Source organism: Silurus meridionalis, chromosome 8, assembly GCF_014805685.1.
Source record: "Silurus meridionalis isolate SWU-2019-XX chromosome 8, ASM1480568v1, whole genome shotgun sequence".
In the NCBI taxonomy this organism is placed as follows: Eukaryota; Metazoa; Chordata; class Actinopteri; order Siluriformes; family Siluridae; genus Silurus; species Silurus meridionalis.
Genome location: NC_060891.1, coordinates 1,023,339 through 1,042,763, shown reverse-complemented (window position 1 = coordinate 1,042,763; position 19,425 = coordinate 1,023,339). Strand labels below are relative to the sequence as shown.

General features: G+C 41.6%; 2 protein-coding genes across 9 annotated transcripts in view; both read left to right on the top strand.

Annotated features, from left to right (window-relative positions):
* The window catches only part of ppp1r13ba (protein phosphatase 1, regulatory subunit 13Ba), a 28,798-nt gene extending 14,303 nt beyond the window's left edge, over nt 1-14,495 (top strand). For 3 of the 6 annotated variants that reach the window (XM_046856454.1, XM_046856451.1, XM_046856455.1), the window contains 14 exons: nt 1,492-1,593; nt 4,278-4,449; nt 4,557-4,738; nt 5,285-5,425; nt 5,983-6,172; nt 6,643-6,744; nt 8,834-8,925; nt 9,663-10,092; nt 10,174-10,847; nt 11,433-11,570; nt 12,237-12,370; nt 12,454-12,620; nt 12,944-13,143; nt 13,321-14,495. In XM_046856454.1, the coding sequence (XP_046712410.1) occupies nt 1,492-1,593; nt 4,278-4,449; nt 4,557-4,738; nt 5,285-5,425; nt 5,983-6,172; nt 6,643-6,744; nt 8,834-8,925; nt 9,663-10,092; nt 10,174-10,847; nt 11,433-11,570; nt 12,237-12,370; nt 12,454-12,620; nt 12,944-13,143; nt 13,321-13,362 (2,766 nt within the window). In that variant the 3' untranslated portion in view covers nt 13,363-14,495. Of the gene's footprint in view, nt 1-1,491; nt 1,594-3,178; nt 3,298-4,277; nt 4,450-4,556; nt 4,739-5,284; nt 5,426-5,982; nt 6,173-6,642; nt 6,745-8,833; nt 8,926-9,662; nt 10,093-10,173; nt 10,848-11,432; nt 11,571-12,236; nt 12,371-12,453; nt 12,621-12,943; nt 13,144-13,320 lie in introns of those variants that run through there. The other 3 variants (XM_046856452.1, XM_046856456.1, XM_046856453.1) reach the window with 3 other exon arrangements.
* A 231-nt stretch (nt 14,496-14,726) lies between these two features.
* Nucleotides 14,727-18,952, top strand: sdsl (serine dehydratase-like). Of its 3 annotated transcripts, XM_046856462.1 has the most exons (8): nt 14,727-14,832; nt 15,049-15,224; nt 15,792-15,831; nt 15,957-16,096; nt 16,205-16,293; nt 16,500-16,727; nt 17,143-17,267; nt 17,971-18,952. In XM_046856462.1, the coding sequence occupies exons 2-8, from the start codon at nt 15,072-15,074 to the stop codon at nt 18,156-18,158; spliced, it is 963 nt and encodes a 320-aa protein (XP_046712418.1). In that variant the 5' UTR covers nt 14,727-14,832; nt 15,049-15,071; the 3' UTR covers nt 18,159-18,952. The 3 variants fall into 3 exon arrangements, with proteins under 3 accessions (XP_046712418.1, XP_046712419.1, XP_046712420.1); XM_046856463.1 differs by lacking the exon at nt 14,727-14,832 and having other exon boundaries at nt 14,843-15,224; XM_046856464.1 differs by lacking the exon at nt 14,727-14,832 and having other exon boundaries at nt 15,118-15,224; nt 15,943-16,096.
* Nucleotides 18,953-19,425: the final 473 nt, after the last annotated feature.

The following is a 19,425-nucleotide window of genomic DNA, read 5'->3' as shown; positions in this document are numbered from 1 at the left end:
GTTAGATGGACAGGATACATGCTGGGTGATGAATGTGTGGGTGAACAGAGAGATGAATGGATGGAATAGAGATAAGGATGGAGGTAACTGGTGTAACTGGTCAATAAGTAAACAAATAGGAGTGGATGGATGGATAGTGTAGTAGATGAATGTTTGAGTGAATGAGTGAGGGGGAATACTTAGGCAATAAAAGGGAAATTGCATGAAGTAGATGGATAGAAGAGCGGTTGGATGGATAGATAGATGGAGGAAAAAAAACTGGACAAATGGGTGGATGGGAGGAAGTTAATGGATGGTGTGGTTGCTGATGTGGGAATAGACAGAAGGGTCGGTGGGTGTTTGGATGAAGGATGGATGAAACAAAGATGGGATAAATGAATGGATAGAAAAAGGTCTATGAATGGTTGAGTGTATGAATGATAAAGGAATAAATATATGAATAGAGGAAAGTGTGGATAGAGGGGGTGATGGAAGGATTGTAATCTGACTAATCTTTTGCTAGTTAGTATTAACTCATTATAAGTTTGCAAAGTTAAAGTTCAGTTACTTTATTAGCTAGAGAAGATATCAGTTGCTCGTTAGCACTGAATTACTAGTTAAACTCTCCTGCGCTAGGAAATGTTATACTGGCTAAACTTGACTTGGTTTACTAGATTAGTTTTGATTTGTTTGGAGAGATTCTTTGCTAGTTAGCACCCAATATGTTCTTTTATTTGAACATTTACTATAATATATTTAAAGGAATTCATAATTTTTTAAACATCAAGTTGTTAAAAATGCACAGATCAAAATGAGAGATATGAATGAATGTAATCCAGTTAGCAGCACTGCGTATAAACGCTAATGGTTGGCGTGTTGGCTCTAAAACGTGGTTACTGCGGTTTCTGCTGAAGTCCTGACTCAGATTTGCTGCGCAAGATTCCGATTTATCATTGAGGAAATGAGGCAAGTGTTCACTGAGGCATTTCAGAGAATTGGGATGAAGCCAACGAGTGTTAAATGCGCCACAGTGAACCGGACTGCGGAAGTACAGGACTGTAATTTCACTTCTGATTATGATTTAATGTGTGTTGGTGTGTGTACAAGTAAACGCAGGACTTCCTGTTCCTCTCTCCAGGCTTTTCCTTAGTGATGCTCTGTTTTTTCCCGGCCTTTGCTTCGATATTTTACGCTCACATCTGCACTGCAGTGCAGCAGCAGCAGCAGCAGCAGCGACTCACCTGACAGATGCAATGAATATTGTAGTGACTTTATTCTTAGTGCACTTAGTGAGGAGCCTCCAGGGCAGTGCACATCATGTACAAGCTGCTTATTAAATATTACTGATTAAAATTTTTTTTAAACAATTTAAAGACTGGCAGGAACTCGAGAACTGGTTTTATGTCGTAATACATACCTCAGATTTGGCATCTTACCTTTTATAAGAAAATATTTTACATTTTGCAGTTACATTCTGCATGTGTGTGTGTGTGTGTGTGTGTGTGTGTGCAGATGGGGACTCCCCGTGTAGAATTGACTTTGTCTGAGCTTCAGGAAATGGCCATTCGTCAGCAGCAGCAAATCGAAGCTCAGCAACAGATGCTCATGGCAAAGGTAAACACCTTTAAACTACACACTGCTGCTTCTATCCTGTCTGACTTTACACACACCTGAACATTATTTTGCTGTGTGTGTGTGTGTGTGTGTGTGTGTGTGTGTTTATGAGCTGGCAGTGAGGCCACACATCCTCAGTTACACAGTGTTACTGTAATTGAGTAAATCTGAATAGAGTAAATGGGAAGGTGAGTAATAAACTGGGAGATTAACAGTAGCCCTATTAAGCCGTGTGTGTGTGTGTGTGTGTGTGTGTGTGTGTTTGTGTGTGTTTGTGTGTGTGGTAAAAGAAGCCATGTTTAAATCAGACAGACATGCACACATGGGAATTCGGACATGTGCACACACCCGGACACGTGATCCTTGCACGCTGTCTCAGCTGTCTTCAGATCGAGATTCCTCCAACAAGCATGTGGGTGGAAAACATTTCTGTAAGAGTGGAATGAATTCCACAAGCTTTTGGAAGCATATTGTTGAGTTCCTGGTCCAACACTGACATTAAATATTTACTGCAGATTTGTCAGCTACAGATTCATACTGCAGATCTGCTCTTAAACGTCATGAGGCATGAGAGGTCATCGTGACATTATCATGCTTGAGGTTATCAAGATGGCTTGAGGCAATACTCAGGCAGGCTGTGGCATTTTAACGCTGTTTAATCGTTAAAAAATATTACTTACACCGTTACACCATCAGCAGCGGCGGCCTGAAGGCAGGATTTAAGCTGACATGGCCAAAATCTGACGAATCAGGCCAGGAAATGTTTTCAATCTTCAGCTTTCTGGTTTTGGTAAACCTTTAATCCACTGTAGTTCCAGAATCACTCACCGGACCAGAATCTGGTATGATTTTCTGCTATTTTTAGTCCATGTTTGACATGTTGTCCATTTTGAGGTGCTTTTCTGCTCGGCATGGTTGTCAAGTGTCGCTATTTGGGCCTTTTATTTTTAGAGTAGGCATTTTTTCTATTTTTAGTATAAATATTCCTGACTTTAAGAATTGAACCATAATGATGAATATGTTTGTTCAGAAATAGACAGAGAGATGTTTTCACGCACTTTCACACACGATTTCTCTCACTTTTCTCTTTCCAACCATCTTAAGATCTCATCTGTAACAAATAATAACATAAAGATCCACATGGAAATAAAATATATTCGCTTTATAATTTACTAATTAATGCTGCAGCATTGAAACACCATTCAATTCTGATGTCACATGGAATTTTCCCAATGAAACTGTTTTTAATGGTAGAAAAAGTGTGTTTTGGAGATGATTCGAGAGTTTTCTTTTCCCCAGTATGTCACTCTGACACGTGTCATGAGTGGACGCTGACGTTAGCGTGCAAGTGCACTGTACATGCAGGCTTTAGGTCTGTGTGTGTGTGTGTGTGTGTGTGTGTGTGTGTGTGTGTGTGTGTGTGTGTGTGTGTGTGTGATGAGATTCATGTAAAGCTCCAAATCTCAAACAACAACAGGAAGGGACTCACTCAATAGCTACAGGAAATGATATCAGCACAAAGCTGCAGCTGCCAGGATGAAAAGTGTGTGAATGTAATGTCCTGAAGTTTGAGGAAAGTAGGAGGAGAAGGAGGAGGAGGAGGAGATCATAGAAGTTTGATTCCTCGAGGAGCTCCACCAGTCAGTCTCGAGAACACTCATGGAAACCATTTGTTTACGCTTTAAAGAATTGATCGACCATCAGGTAAATAAACATGAGTATTTATGGTTTGAGGTTAGCGTACACAGCGTGGTGTTATACTGCTATTAATGAAGTCATTTTTTTTAACAGATCCAGTTGCAGGTTTAACATCAAACATTCGATTTTGACAATAACTAATGAGACGTGATCATTTTAGTCGCTTGGAACTACTTGGTATAGACACTTTTTTGTCCATTTGAAATAAATTCCTGTGGATTTCAATGGGACAAAAATCATCTAAATCCTGCATAATGTGATACAAAATAATAATAAAAATACTAGAATTCCAGATGTTTAATGCAGCTGCTGACTAGTGGTTTTTGCTTCTTTATCCTGAAAGATGGCAAAAAACGGTTGTAGTGTTTTAATGCCTAGTAGTGTGTGTATGTGTGTGTGATTGTGTGTGCGTGTGTGCGTGTGTGTGTGTGTGTGTGTGTGTGTGTGTGTGTGTGTGTGTGTGTCTGTGTGTGTGTGTGTGCGTTGCTGCATTAGCGTATGTGTTTATGGTGAGAGCTGCAGTAGCGACCCTATGGTAATAAATGGCCCTGTTAATTCTCTAATATGTGTGTGTGTGTGTGTGTGTGTGTGTGTGTGTGTGTGTGTGTGTGTGTGTGTGTGTGATTGGTTTGCGTCAGTTTATTCTGAAGAAAGCCAGTCTGTGAGTCAGCAAAAACATTCCATTCTCTCTCCATTACAAACACAAACAGACACACACACACACACACACACACACACACACACACACACACACACACACACACACACACACATTTATCTGTTTTTCATTATGTGCTTCCTTTATTGTGACTGACAGAAAGGCCACGCCCCTTCATAGGTTCGATCATACTCAAAGGCCACGCCTTTTTAAGTTAACTGGACATAATGTGGTTTTGAAGGAGATCTATACCGTTCTAGGATCCAGGTCTGAAGTGTGTGTGTGTGTGTGTGTGTGTGTGTGTGTGTGTGTGTGTGTGTTTGTACAGGAGCAGCGTTTGCGCTATCTGAAACAGCAGGATCATCAGGGTCCGGCAACGCCTGAAACCGAGAAACTGCAGAGGCTGAGAGAAAGAGTTGAGAGTCAGGAGGCCAAGCTGAAAAAGATCCGTGCCATGAGAGGGCAAGTGGACTACAGCAAACTGATCAATGGGAACCTGTGTATGATCCCCTCACTTCATTACACACACACAACAAATCCTCACACCGCAGCTGAATGCTGGAGCGAACACTGAGACTTTCTTTTCTCTGTGTCTGTGTGTGTGTAGCTGCAGAGATCGAGCATGTAAGCAATTTGTTTCAGGAAAAGCAGGTGGAGCTGCAGCAGGCTGTGATGAAGGTGGAGCAGCTCACACAGCAAATAGAGGAACTGAGGAACAAACGCATTACAGAGTCACAGCTTGCAGGGGGCAATGCACTGGAGCTCCATAAACTCTACCAGGAGCTGCAGGTTCTCTCTCTCTCTCACACACACACACACACACACACACACACACACGCACACGCAATTAGTGTGTCTGTCTTAATGAAGGAGGTGTGGCCTTGTATGCGTTTCTGAGTGAGGGTGTGGTCTTTCTTTTTTGTCTCAGTGAAGGAGGTGTGGCCTCTGTCCTGTTTGTCTTTCAATAAAGGAGGTGTGGCCTCAGTGTCCATTGGTCCCAGTAAAGGGGGCGTGGCTGCTGTACATGTCACATGACATTTATCAATTCATAGTTGTTTTTCGCATCAGATCATTGATCAGATATAACGTGTATGAATTTCCACGTGGATCATTCAGTCCAACAGAACTGCAGTGGTGTGTGTTCTGTGGATTGTGTGTGTGTTTGTGTTGCTAATCCTGAACACTTTCGGTCAGTCATTAACAAGCATGCTAATGTATTAGCAAACATGTGCAAATCTTCTACAGCACTTTATGTGTGTGTGTGTGTGTGTGTGTGTGTGTGTGTGTGTGTGTGTGTGTGTGTGTGTGTGTGTGTTGATTGACCTGGCTCCTCAGATGAGAAACAAGCTGAATCAGGAGCAGATTAGTAAACTCCAGCAGCACAAAGACATGCTAAACAAACGCAACCTGGAGGTCAGCATGATGGACCGACGCATCGAGGAGCTGAGAGACCGCCTCCACAGGAAGAAAGCTGAGGTGTGTGTTACAGTGCAGTGTGAAAAAAACCACAAGGCTCACACACACACACACACACACACACACACACACACACACACACACACACACACACATTTGCATACTATAATTGATTTCTTACATCAGGAAAAACGCCAAAAAGGTAATATAAGTTTTACATTCTGTCCCTGATACTGTTACACACACACACACACACACACACACACACACACACACACACACACACACATGGAGGAGAGCAGCTGTCCTGTTTAGGGTGTGTCAGAGGTCTTGGATGATTTTAGATTCTTTACTAGGGTGTGGAAATAAAATAAGATTTGTGGCAGCTTACTCACACATACACACACACACACACACACACACACACACACACACACACACACAGTCTTAGTATGCAGGGTCTTTTTATACTTCAGAGGATTCCACCCCAAAAAAAACCATAGTAATAATAATAGTTTATTCATAAATAAATATACTGAATAATGAATAATAATAAATAAATACACTTACTACTGAAGCGAATTTGATTTATTCTGCTCGCTCTCTCTCCTTTCCAGTTGGGACGGATGAGCGCTCCCTCATCCCCTCAGTCAGTTCCCATCACCTCTGGTCGCATTGCCGCCGTATTTCCCTACATCCAGGTTCCCACGGTGACCGGAAGACAGGACGGAGGCTACCCTTTGACCCCAGACACGCTTAAACCACACCCACTTCCTGCCCAAATCATCCACACTCGATCCCGATCAGGTGAGATCTCCTTCTGTGAACATTTCAGCACTGATATCTGGACAGTTCCTATGAAAACAATCAAGTCATGCAAGTTCTCAGAAACATCACTGACGTGAAAGTGGAGCAAACTCTTGGTCGGATTGGGAGTTATGGGGATTTATTTACTTCCTTACATACAGTAATACCTCTGTAACCCTCACCCTTTTTTATCTTTCCCTATTTAAACATCAGGACGCAAATTTCCAGTCCATCCTCTCCTCCACACTCACTTGGACACTTTACTCACACTTAAATTCATGCTTGAGTTTATCCTTTTTTTTTACCTTATTTTCTGTCTAACCCACATTTTCTTTTGTATCCTGTCATGTCTTTCCTTCTACTCCCTGTATTTGTTTCCTCTGTCCGTCGTCAATGTGTGTGTGTGTGTGTGTGTGTGTGTGTATGTGGGGTTTTTGTTCGGTTGGATCGTTGTATGTGCACCACCTCAGATGACGATAGAGTGAGGAAGCCTTCAAGACCGTGGAAGGTCTCAGACCTAGACATCGTATTGAACCGTGAGGTGACCCTAGACCCCAGAGACCATCCCGCCCGTGAGTTTACAGCTGTGGAAGTCAGTGAAACGATGGGAATTTTTAGTTTTACACTAAACTTTAAAAATAGAAATAAAATTGAAACACCAAATGAAATACAGTGGGGCAACAGGTCTAAGTGAGCAATCTTGAAGATGTTCCTGTACTCATCTGGGGTACTTATTCTGTTAGCTTTCTTTATTCTTCCTCTATCAAATTTATTATTTTTTCATTAATATGACAAAGGCTCTAAAGCTGCTGGTCCTCTTGGCTGTAAAAGGAAACTGGTCCTCGTACTGGTTGTAGATGGAGCTTGTGGAAGATTGTGGTTCTCAGACTGGTAGTAAAAAGAGCCTGTGGTTCTCAGAGACATTGTAGAAAAGGCTTGTGGTCCTCATACTGGTCGTATAAGAATCTTGTGGTCCTCAGATTGGCTGTGAAAAAAGATCATGGTCCTCAGATTGCTTGTAGAAAGAGCCTGAGGTTTTCAGATTGGTTGAAGAAGAAGCTTGTGGTCCTCAGGTTGTCTGCAGAAGAATACTGTGGTTCTTGGACTGGCTGTAAAAAGAGTCTGTGGTTCTCAGATCAGTTGTAGAAAAGGCTTGTGGTTCTCAGATTGGTGAAAAAAGAAGTTTGTTGGATTGTAGCATTCAGAGAGAGGGAAGGTTTCAGACAGACAAGGGATGTTGCAGGCATGAGAATTTTAGCTATGTGGGAATATAAATAGATGTCGTGGGTAGAAGATGTGGCAGAAAGAGACCCAAAGAATCTCGAAAAACAAGACGTTTTAGACAAATGTGGTTCCTGTTTTAATGATTGTGGACTTTTCTAGCAAATGCACTTGGACTATAACTCGACTTTGCATATATATGAAGATATTTAAAAAACATCATGCTGACCTTTAACCTCCCAAAGAAACAACAGCCACTACTACATTGTGTTATCTTCTACATCCTCAGAAGCTCTGCATATGAAGAAAATCTGTCATGAGACGTGCTATTTCTCTGAAACTGTACACCTGCACAAGGACAAGTTACAGTGCCGGGTTTAAAATATCATGATAAGAACAGAGTGGCCTACTTCTTAAAGAAGTGAGAAAGCAGAGAAGAAGGTTTTTCTGTATCATCATGAGAATCGACTAAAGGATAAAAAACACAGATGAGTATTTGACTGTGGATTGACTGTGAAAGACGATCCTTAGATTGTTTAGAAAGAGCCTGTGGTCCTCAGATTGTCTGTAGAAGGATCTTGTGGTCCTCAGGTTGGTTGTAGAAGAAGTTTGTGGTGCTTAGATCGGTTGTAAAAGGAGCTTGTGGTCCTCAGGTTGTCTGTAGAAGAGGATTGTGGTTCTTAGATCTGTTGTAGAATAGGCTTGTGGTCCTCATACCGCTTAAAGAAGAAGCTTGTGGTCCTCAGGTTGTCTGTAGAAGATTGTTGTCCTCAGATTGGTTCTTTGGTTCTTGGTGTGAATGTGTAATGGTTGGGGTCGATTGTATTATTTGGCATAGAGGAAGTGCACACAGTCTAAAAACGAACAAAAAAACCAAAACACCAATCTTCATAGGAGTTCAGAAGGTTGGTGAATTCAACTAAGGCTGCAGCTTATGTTATGTAACGATTTATTTTGGTGGGAAGCCCTGAGCAAGTTTTAAGACATTACATCATTGAATTAAGCCTACAGCAGCCTCCCAGTCCTGGAAGTCACAGTCTACACACACCTTTTTCTGTTCTTGTCTTTAAATATTTAACACTGGTATCCAGCATTACATCATCTGTAAGAGACAAACTGTTTTGAATATTATTTTGCATCATGGAGATGATGCTCAGGTCCAAAATATAGATGACCCAGGTCAATGAGAAAGTGTTGCTCTTTGTCCACACACACACACACACACACACACACACACACACACACACACACACACACACTTCATAATCTCTTTAGTCTGATCTGAGAAGAGGACGCTCCACAAATACACTTCACGCCAAGCTGTGATTAGTGGAGTCTTAAGCGTGGAGTGTTTAGTCTTAGGTGTGTTATGTCTCTGAAATTTTTTTCCGTCTTTGTTTATACCTCATTCTTTGTGTCTTTCTCCATCCTACATTACAGCAAACGATGCAAATTGGAACATGGACTCTCTCAAAGCCCCGGACTGGAAGGACACGAGCAAGATCCCGGGCAAAATGGCTGCCAGTGAAAAGGTGAGGCGTCGAATCTCATGTTTGTATGACACCCAGTTACCTTTATCTCTTTCTAGATATATATGTTCATAATCTGTAGCTCAAAGTGTATTTTATAACAAAGGATATCGAATAAAATATTATAGGAATGTAGAGCAGTTGAATTATTTTTTAGCCTTAAGAACGGATGTTGGGACGTTTCCACACTTTCCCTCTTCAATCACGATCTTTGCATCATTTATTTTATTATTAATTAAATTAATTAATTAATTATTTGGTTATAATGTACTTATTTATTATTATTTGCAAACTTTTTTTTGTTTAATATTATTTATGATTTATATGAATTTTTTAACTCGCCATTAACTCTATTTTTTTCTTTTTTATTTGTCATTTGTTTTTAGTATTATTTATTGTTATTCGTTTATTTTTTATACATTTTGAAATTTTTTAATTAAGGGGTGCAGTTTTCTTAGCTGCCTCTGGGGGCGATGTGTATAAAATAATAATTAATTTTAATCAGAAATGAATAATTAGTGCTAAATCTAACAAATTTGTTTTTAATTACTTGTGATCTGTGTCATTTGCGTTGATAAAACAAAACTCTAAAACCGGCAGATACATAAAGTCAAAGATAAATAATTTCAATAAACAAAGAAGATGAAATGAAACTGCCTATTTTCTTATCTTAATTCTAAAGCTGACTGATAAAATAATGATGTTCAGATTACACTCTAAAACTCTTTCCTTTAATACAGGGATCTCCTAAAGTACTGGGCACTATAACCACTTTGTCTAAACACCCGCCTCTGATCTACGGCACCTACCCCAGCGTGGGGCATCACTCCACCGTCTGTGCCACTAACTCCCTGCCTCGCTCAGCACCCGGCACTCTGTCGTGGCACAGATCGTCTGGTTCTTCATCGCAGCAGATCCAGCAGAGGATCACTGTTCCTCCTAGTCCTACACCCTCAGCCGGATCTCCTGTGTTACCCCCGAGCGAGAGAAGTAATGATGCCCCTCTGGCTGCAGCAGTTCGACCGTTTTATACGGACCGGGGGTCACGACCTCAGTCTCCTCGGAAAGGTCCTGCTACGATGAATTCCAGCTCCATTTATAACGTTTACCTGCAGCAGCCGACGGCCAAGAACTACCAAAGCAGCAGCACTAGAGCTGCAGTCAAAGCAGGCAAGTGTGTGTGTGTGTGTGTGTGTGTGTGACCTTGGTTAAGAATATTTTTCTTGACCTCACATCCTTTCCTGTCTTCAGTTTATGGAAAACCGTTACTGCCGAGCTCCGTTTCCTCGTCCCCCGTTCCTTTCCAGCATCAGAACTCCAAAGATGATTCAGAGCGTGAGTCTGAACCCGAGACTCCACACACTCCTCAGCCCAGTGTAGAGAACATCCCCCGGCCCCTGAGCCCCACTAAACTCACCCCAGCTCACTCACCCCTGCGCTACCAGAGTGACCTTGACCTGGAGGTGCTGAGGAGGAAGCTCGCCAACGCTCCTCGGCCTCTTAAAAAGCGAAGCTCCATAACCGAACCCGAGGGCCCCAATGGTCCCAACATCCAGAAACTGCTCTACCAGCGCTTCAACACGCTCGCTGGTGGCATCGAAACCGTTACGCCGTTCTTTCAGCCGGACACTGCACTTAATTTACCAGGTGATGTGGATTCTGTTAATGGAAATGTAAAGGAAGTGACATCAAAGCCTGCTGTAGCATCAACACTGACGCCTGTTACAGAACCAGCGACATCACCGACATCAGACTCTAATGAGAATCACCAGGAGCAGACGGCTAATCATACCGAAACCGTGGAGATTACAGACACCACAGATCCTAAAGAAGGTCCTGAGAACAGTCATAACAACAATCAGGCTTCATTAGATGAAGACGTTGAGTCCACGTCTCCAGAGAAGGAGGACACCAGGCTGGACACGGTGAGGGTTACACCAGGACATTGGGAGAATAATATCACTAAGATTCAGGTTGTTTTTAAATACGCAGAGTTGAGTCTGTTAGATCAGGACCTTAATGTGTTCTCTTAGTGCACGTCTTTATGAAGGGTTGAAAACTGCGAATAATCAATTAGATTAGATTCGATTCAGTTTTATTTCATTGTGTAGAGTACAAGTACAGGGCCAATGAAAGTTAGCATAGTTAGCATTCTACCAAAAGTGCAAAAGCAATGTTTATAAATACATCTAATATAAATATATAAATATACTAACATACAATAAATGTATTATGCGAGTGCAAAGGTGCATTATATATTACAATAATACTGTATAAGGTGCAAATGTGAAGATAAACACAGAGGTACTATTTAAAAGTGACCTTAACACTGCAAAAAAGGCAACATGAGGTAGAATATTGTAATTTGTCCAACAGTAGTCTATGAGTGGTCCATACACGAGTCCATAAGTGTCTGAATGAGAAGTGCTAAACTAAACCGCAACCTGAACCAAAGACCAGGTAAAGAAATGCAGTGTACAGATTCTCTTTGTTTCTTTATCGAATCCTAGGTGAAGCGGACGAACCTGAAAAAGCCCGGCTCTGAGAGGACGGGTCACGGCCTCCGAGTGAAGTTTAACCCGCTGGCGCTGCTCCTGGACGCGTCTCTGGAGGGCGAGTTTGACCTGGTGCAGAGGATCATATATGAGGTAGAACACAGACTTTAACACAACAATTATTACTACTAATAATGATCTAATCATGAGTGATGCTGTGGTGTGACTTGAGTCACAAATCAGCTCCATGTGCATCTCCATAACTGAGGACGATGTGATTTACATCATGTTGCATAGCCAACGATATGAAACATTAAAATTACATATAAAGCAGTTACCGATGCGATACGATTCCCCCCTGTTACGATGCAGTGCGATTTGATTTTCAAAGAAAAAGAAAAAAGTTTTAATAAAACCAGACGTTCTTTTCCTGTTGTGTCTGCAGGAAGATGCAGCTCTACCTCTGCCATGTTAATCTGTATTCCATGTGACTCTCAGGACACGCCTCGGTCTCCGTAGTGTTGTACTATGTCATGTTCACGTAGCAGCACGTAAAGAGCTGCAAAACGGATAAAAAATGCTGTGTAATCGTTGTGATGGTGAACACAGGGTGGTGAAGTGCTGCTGCAGCTCAAATGAGAACAGGAAGGAACTTGCTTCGTAGTAGCAAATGGATAAATGAATGAAAAGTATGACGAATGCAGCCAATTATTGTTATAATGGGACTTGTTATAATTTAGTTATAATAAAACTGCAGGGGTATTTGGGTAACTCTGCTTCATCACACCACCCCTACAAGCCTTCTGGGTTGTTTTTCAGGTGGACAACCCCAGCACTCCGAATGATGAAGGCATCACGCCGCTTCACAACGCTGTGTGCGCTGGTCATTACCACATCGTAAAGTTCCTGCTGGATTTCGGAGTGAACATCAACGCGGCAGACAGCGATGGATGGTACGAACTACAGCACCCATGAATCAGTATCTAATTAGAGTAAATAATCAATAATGTAATGGTAAACATGTCACATGTAACAGGACGCCACTGCACTGCGCCGCCTCGTGTAACAGCGTACATTTGTGTAAGCTCCTGGTGGAGTCCGGGGCGGCCATCTTCGCCACCACTATCAGTGACGTGGAGACGGCGGCGGATAAGTGCGAGGAGATGGAGAACGGCTATGTGCATTGCTCGCAGTTTCTCTACGGTGGGACGAACAAGGATTTTTATCAAGTCAAGAGTTTATTATGCTAATTAGGGTTCTTATCCACGCTCCATATATTTCTACTTTTTTAATTATTTCAATTAACCACGTAAATGAGGCCTAAACAAACATACAAATTTGACTTTATGACATCATCCAATTGCTGATTTGTTTACAACAGCACCACACAGTGTTTTGTTCCATATTTATCACAATCTCCTGGCAATTTTTGATTAATAATTGCTAAATATCATTATCAACATTTTAGTCATGAAACATAATCTTGGTGCACTCAGCCTGTTACACTCTTTTGATTTCTCGTTCAGGTGTGCAGGAAAAACTGGGCATGATGAATAAGGGGACGGTTTATGCTCTGTGGGATTACGAAGCTCAGAGTCCGGACGAGCTCTCGTTCCGTGATGGAGACGCTTTAACAGTGCTGAAGCGCAGAGACGAGAGTGAGACTGAGTGGTGGTGGGCTAGGATTAATGACCAGGAGGGCTACGCTCCGCGAAACCTGCTGGGGGTAAGCATGAAAAATAGGCCTAATGATATACAGTAATCCCACACTTTACTGCAGTTTGAATGTGATTGACAGACACATAGGCCACACCTCCTTCAATGGACCTGATCTTTAACAGATCTTTTGCTAAACCAAGAATATTAGAATCACACTTTATTTATTTTCAATTTTTTGCTGCAGTTGTACCCAAGGATTAAACCCAGACAACGATCCCTGGCATAGCGCCCCCTGGTGAGCCACCCACCCCTGATGGACAGTAGCCCCCAGCTGGACATTTTGCACCATTTTCATCGTTTAGTGCCACCAAGATAAGAAGAGGGCATGGCAGCTACAAACTGAGACTGAAGCTTGGATGTATTTATCTGCCGGAAGAGATTTGGTGATCAGCACTCCGTTTACAGCCTGCAAAACGGATCTTATTTTTCAAATACTAGAAGAAAAATCCTGCTCCCTTTCACCCAGATGTCTGTGGGGAGAAAGCGCACCAGTTTTTCCCATTCCCATTTTTACTGGTGTGTGTCTGTGGGATGTGAACGTCATGAGACTCTGAGACAGATGAGGAAGAGTGTTTTGTGTATTTTTGTTGGACAAAAAGGAAAGAGTGCAGAACAGATGGTTATATCCTGAGCAGCTGACTCCACAAAAGGAAGGAAGGAGCTAGAAAGTGCAGAGTGAGAGAGAAAGAGATGCTGAAATAAGAATGCAGAGGAAATGTTGATGCGTGTGTGTGTGTGTGGTTGTGGTGGTATGAGAGACATGCAACAGGATGTTAAATAAGCAATGGTGGCAGTAAGGACGTAAAAAATGGTGAAAGCCTGCGTTTCCAATCCAGGAATAAAAGTTATACATGTGTGTTTATTCGTTAAAGCCAAATGCACACGACCGGGCCGAGACGTGTTTAGCGTGAAAAGCTCTCATTGTTCAAATTTGTACTTGAGCCATGATGGTGGTGGAGCCTCCAGTTTAAAGTCATTGACTGAAGTCTTTATTCATTTTCGTAGAACAGCAGAACGAGTCATTTACACGTAAAAATGGTTTAAATCTGTGAATGAAGCAAACCCGAGGAATCTGCCACGTCTCAGCTGATTGTCTGCATTTGGTGATAATAAAATGTCATTTAGCCTGAATTGTTTTGTATTTCACATTGATTTCCTCCTTGTTTTTAAAAGCTCTTTATAACACAGGCAAGACAAGATGATTTAAGGGTTCTGGTGAATGGGTGATGAGAGCAAATATTAATAATAATAACGATCAGCCATAATAATAATGAGAGTAACAGGCCTGAATCTGCAACATCATTCATGACACATGCCATGTAAATGTGCACAATAAAGACACTCTCACATTGGGAAACAGCTGAATGACTATTGTTCATTTTATATTATTTGTTTTGGTAGATATATAAAATGTAAGAAATGATCAGTAGGCCAAGTTTGATGTTTATACCCAAATTATGAATATAGCTTAACAAAAAAAGGAACTTGTCTCCACCCCTGACAGAGGTAGGAGTTATTAGGTTATTTTTTAAATCACGAACTGCACCTTTAATGTCAAAGTGTTACTGCTTCATGTACAGTGAATTATTGCTGATGGTGCATTTGCTCTGGTAATCAGTAAGTCACTCATAAACAACCTTTGGACCTGAAAGCTGTTGTGATGTGAAGTCTCTCCGTGAGCTGCACCTGTTTGGAGGTAGGCAAATCTTAAAACCTAAGCAGCAAAACTATCTATTCTGTGAAGGAAAAAAAGTGTAGATCATCAAATGTGATTCATAGCATCGTGTATGATAGTTGCAAGGAAGTAATGTTTGATCCAACAGAGTCCAGTAGAAACTTGTATAAGATCAGGCAAGACCTTCAGCAGGACGTGAACCCAGAATTGGCATTATTTCTGTTCTGTTGATTGCAGGTATTTTGTTTATCTTCATCATCATGTCAGACATGTATGGATTTCACATCAGCTCTCCTCTCATTGAGAGCATCAGCATGTCCAAGAGACTCGGCTCAGACGTTTATTTGAAGATGGAAAACACCCAACCCTCCGGCTCATTTAAAATCAGAGGGATCGGACACCTGGTTCAGCAGGTGAGCAGACCTCACCACCTTCAAAACTGACACCACCTCCAACACAAACACCACCTCTAACACCACCACCACCACCTTCAACCTCACCAACCACCTGCAACACCTCCTCCAACAACATCAACCATTGTCCAACACCACCATTACATCCACCAACACCATCACAAACACCATCATTACCTCCACCAACACCATCTCCACCAACACCATTACCTCCACAACACCATCTCCAACACCACCATTACCTCCACCAACACCATCTCCACCAACACCATTACTTCCACAACACCATCTCCAACACCACCATTACCTCCACCAACACCATCTCCACCAACACCATTACCTCCACCAACACCATCTTCAACACCACCATTACCTCCACCAACACCATCTCCAACACCACCATTAACTTCACCAACAACCAACACAACCCTCACTACCACCTCCACCCTCACCACCATAATACCACCATACACATTTATGTATTCATTTATAGAAATAATTATATATAAATATAATAAAATATGGCCTCATGACCAACAATTAATTTTGTAATTTATTTTTCTTCAGCTTGCAGGTTCAAAATCCAATGGTGTAGTATGTTCTTCAGGTGGGTTCCATGAAGTGACATAAAGCATTCATTTTATTTGCAAGAAAAAATAGATTTGCCCATCTCGTAGCATCCACACTTCCTAAGAATTTACAGTAAATCAGATTGAAGTGATTTAATTTCAGGTGGAAACGCAGGCCTGGCCACAGCGTATGCAGCACGCAAGCTTGGCATCCCGGCCACCATCATCGTGCCTTCATCCTCTCCCAGGCTGGTGCTGGACAAGCTGCAGGATCACGGTGCCAGCGTGCGAGTTGTCGGTAAGGTGAGGAAATGGTTAGTTTGATATTGAAACATCTGAATACAGTGTCTATTCGGAGATGCAAGCAACATTTCCAGCATGTTCTCCTCCTCTTCTCTATGATACAAGCAGGTTTGGGATGAAGCAAATGCTGAAGCTGTTCGCCTGGCTGAAAGCGAAAAGCTCACGCTTGTGCCTCCGTTTGACCATCCTCTGATCTGGTGAGATGTTTGTTAGAAATGGCTTATTGTACTGCGTCATTGATCTGATTAGAATTGTGTCTGTGGGTGCTTTTGGAAAACTCAACATGCAGGTGATTTAACTGAGAAACACACCAGGTGCGTAACCCGATTCTGAATTTTTTTTGCCTTGTTTTTTGACTAATTATTAGTGTTATGATGTAAATACAGATATTACATTTTTTCAGGGAAGGTCATTCCAGTCTGGTCCACGAGCTGAAGGCGGTTCTGCCGCATGAGCCGGGGGCCGTGGTTCTGTCCGTCGGAGGTGGAGGACTTTTCTGTGGAGTTGTCCAGGGCATGGATGACGTCGGCTGGGGTCACGTTCCGATCCTGTGTATGGAGACGGTGGGGGCGGATTGTCTCAATGCAGCCGTCAAAGCCGGGCGTTTAGTGACTTTACCAGACATTACGAGGTAAAAATAAATAAAAAATCTAAACACACCTTTAATATCCTCACACGACTTCCTGTAAGTTTGAACGTACCTACATGGGTAGAGCTGTTAGCATCAGCAGGGGAAATTTATTGAACAATGTCTGCTGTGAGGATCGAGATGAGATTCATTACAGAAATTCCAATTATTGTCATTATATAATATATTTTCTTATATCTTCTCTTATTTTTTCATATTTTCTTATTTTTTCTATTTATAGTCCCTTTTACCTAATGCACATTTTCATATAACTATTGTTTGTAACGAATAAAACTTAGCTTCTTCCTCCAAACCTGTAGGGTTTCAGATGGAGAGGTCTGAGAAACTACTCAACTATATGATGTGTCTAAACTCTAAACTCTAAACTCTATGCTTTGTGACTTATTTAATCTATTAGTGAGGCCAAATGTTTAGGAGCAAAGACAGCGTGCAGTCAGGCGTTCGAATACAGCAAAAGACCAAACATCATCTCTGAGCTTGTGACCGACCGACAGGCTCTACAGGCAACGGAGCTCTTTCTTGGTAATTTCTTTTTTTTTTTTTTTTTTTGTCTTTACCTTTCATAATCTCCATGTGCTCAGTGTTCTGTCCCAAAATAATCAGATACATGAGGTGATATCAAAAAGTTTCGAGGCTAGTTCTGTTTACAAGAAAGTACTTTATTTATTTACGTTTCCACACCATCACCTTTAACATAGTCTTCTTGCACAGCAATACGGCGCCACCCAGTGGTTCTGCCACTTCTGGAATGTGTCCTGGAAATCTTCTGAATATCATGAACAATTTTTCCCTTTGGCCTTTGTTCTAACCTGCTGCCCATGAAGAAAATCGCAGACGTGGTAACGCACGTAGTCAGAATTTTCCTGGTTGCACGGCTCCCGACGTACACAGGACCATGTCTTTTGGTAGACTGACTTATGAAGGTCGGTGCTCCCTGTGACTGTGCATGCTAGTCTCAAAACATTTTGATTCCACCTCATAATTTCTAGCTAACATTCTTTGCCATTGTTGCTGGCTAAGATTAGCTATGTAACTAACTAAAACTGTATACGTGGCTATTAGCCGTTGTTAGTTATGTTGGGGTAAATTCTAACGTCTAACCTAGCTAAGAGCTGCTAGGTACCTAGCTTGATTATCCATCAGAGAACTGTGATTAGTAAAAAACTACAGTATGTATGAAGAATCATTATTGTCTTGGCTCTTTTGCTTGTTTGTGTTTGTGAAGATGAAGAGCGTGTGCTAGTGGAGTTAGCATGTGCAGCGTCGCTAGCCGCAGTGTACAGCGGGGTGATACAGCGTTTGCAGGACAGAGGTCGTCTGCCCAAACCGCTCGGCCCGCTGGTCGTCATCGTGTGCGGAGGCAGCGGCATTAACTCCGCTCAGCTGCAGCATCTGCACACCGTCTGCAAATGATCATGTGACCGCATCATGCATCGTGCTACCACTTTCACACATACTGCAGGACTACACTTCCCATGATGCTTAGTGCTCCAAAGTTTCAGATATGAAATATTCATTAGAAAACTATAAGAAATTTTACAAGCTTTTCAGCAAAATCCTAAAGGTTTGTATAAATGAAGCAGGACTTCAAAAAAGCAATATCGCTCAAACCTGGTAAACTCATGGACACACCATGCTTGGATTCTGAGCTAAACTCCCCTATCAAGAATATCCCCAATAACCTCTGTGGTAATGAAAAAAAAGCGTAATATGACTAAAAGACACGCTTTAATCAAACTCAGCACTGATCAATAACTCAGCTACCAGGGGTTCTGCTATACAGCTATTTACAGCTATTGAAATGCTTTAGAAAAGGCACAGTGTTGAAGGAACCTGTACACAACTATCAAAAATATTGACCTCTACCTTAATTGTTCGTTAATTATCAAAAAAAAAAAAATTCTCCATTCAAGTCTAATCATTTTTTTTCTTTAATTTCTCCAATTCCTCAAAACGGCCAGCAGATGGCGCTGCTACAAAACTCATAGTAATACTCACTTCTGATTTACATCATCTAATCAGCCAATCATCTAATCATCTAATCCAACAGCATAAACTACAGTGACATATATGATCATATGTGTATTTTTCTGTTTTTTTTGGGTGCTGTTTTTATTTATTTTAACTTTGAACACAATTCATCTGATTACTTTTGAACAAGGACACTATTAATTGGTATATAAAAAATAAATATCAACAATCGTTAAGCGTGTCAACTGTGTCTTTCGAAATATATTATTTACTGAAATATATTATTTAATGGGATAATGACATGGGTACACACCTACATGCTGTTAAATGTGTGTTATCATCCCTCTTTCTCTCCGTCTATCGGAACACGCTTGAGTAATGGATTCTGGACTAAAAAAAAATTATCATTTGCATTAAAGTGCAGGCGTTTGTGTTTTCCTTTTTCTGAGCAGAGATGAAGGAGAGTTGGTGCTTAGCTCATTTATTGATTCATAGCTGTCAGTTTTGTACCATAAACACTTTCAGCTGGGGAGGAGAAGGAGGAGGAGAAGGAGGAAGGTGTTTCCTCAGTCAGGATCGGGGCAGAGTGAGGCAGTGCAAGGCCGAGGTGTCATGAGTCATGTTTTATCTCCAGGAACTTTCTCTGGACTCCTTGTGCTGCATTTTCCTCCGAGCTGTTTTCCCTCTGTGGTACAATCCTGAGCTTCTA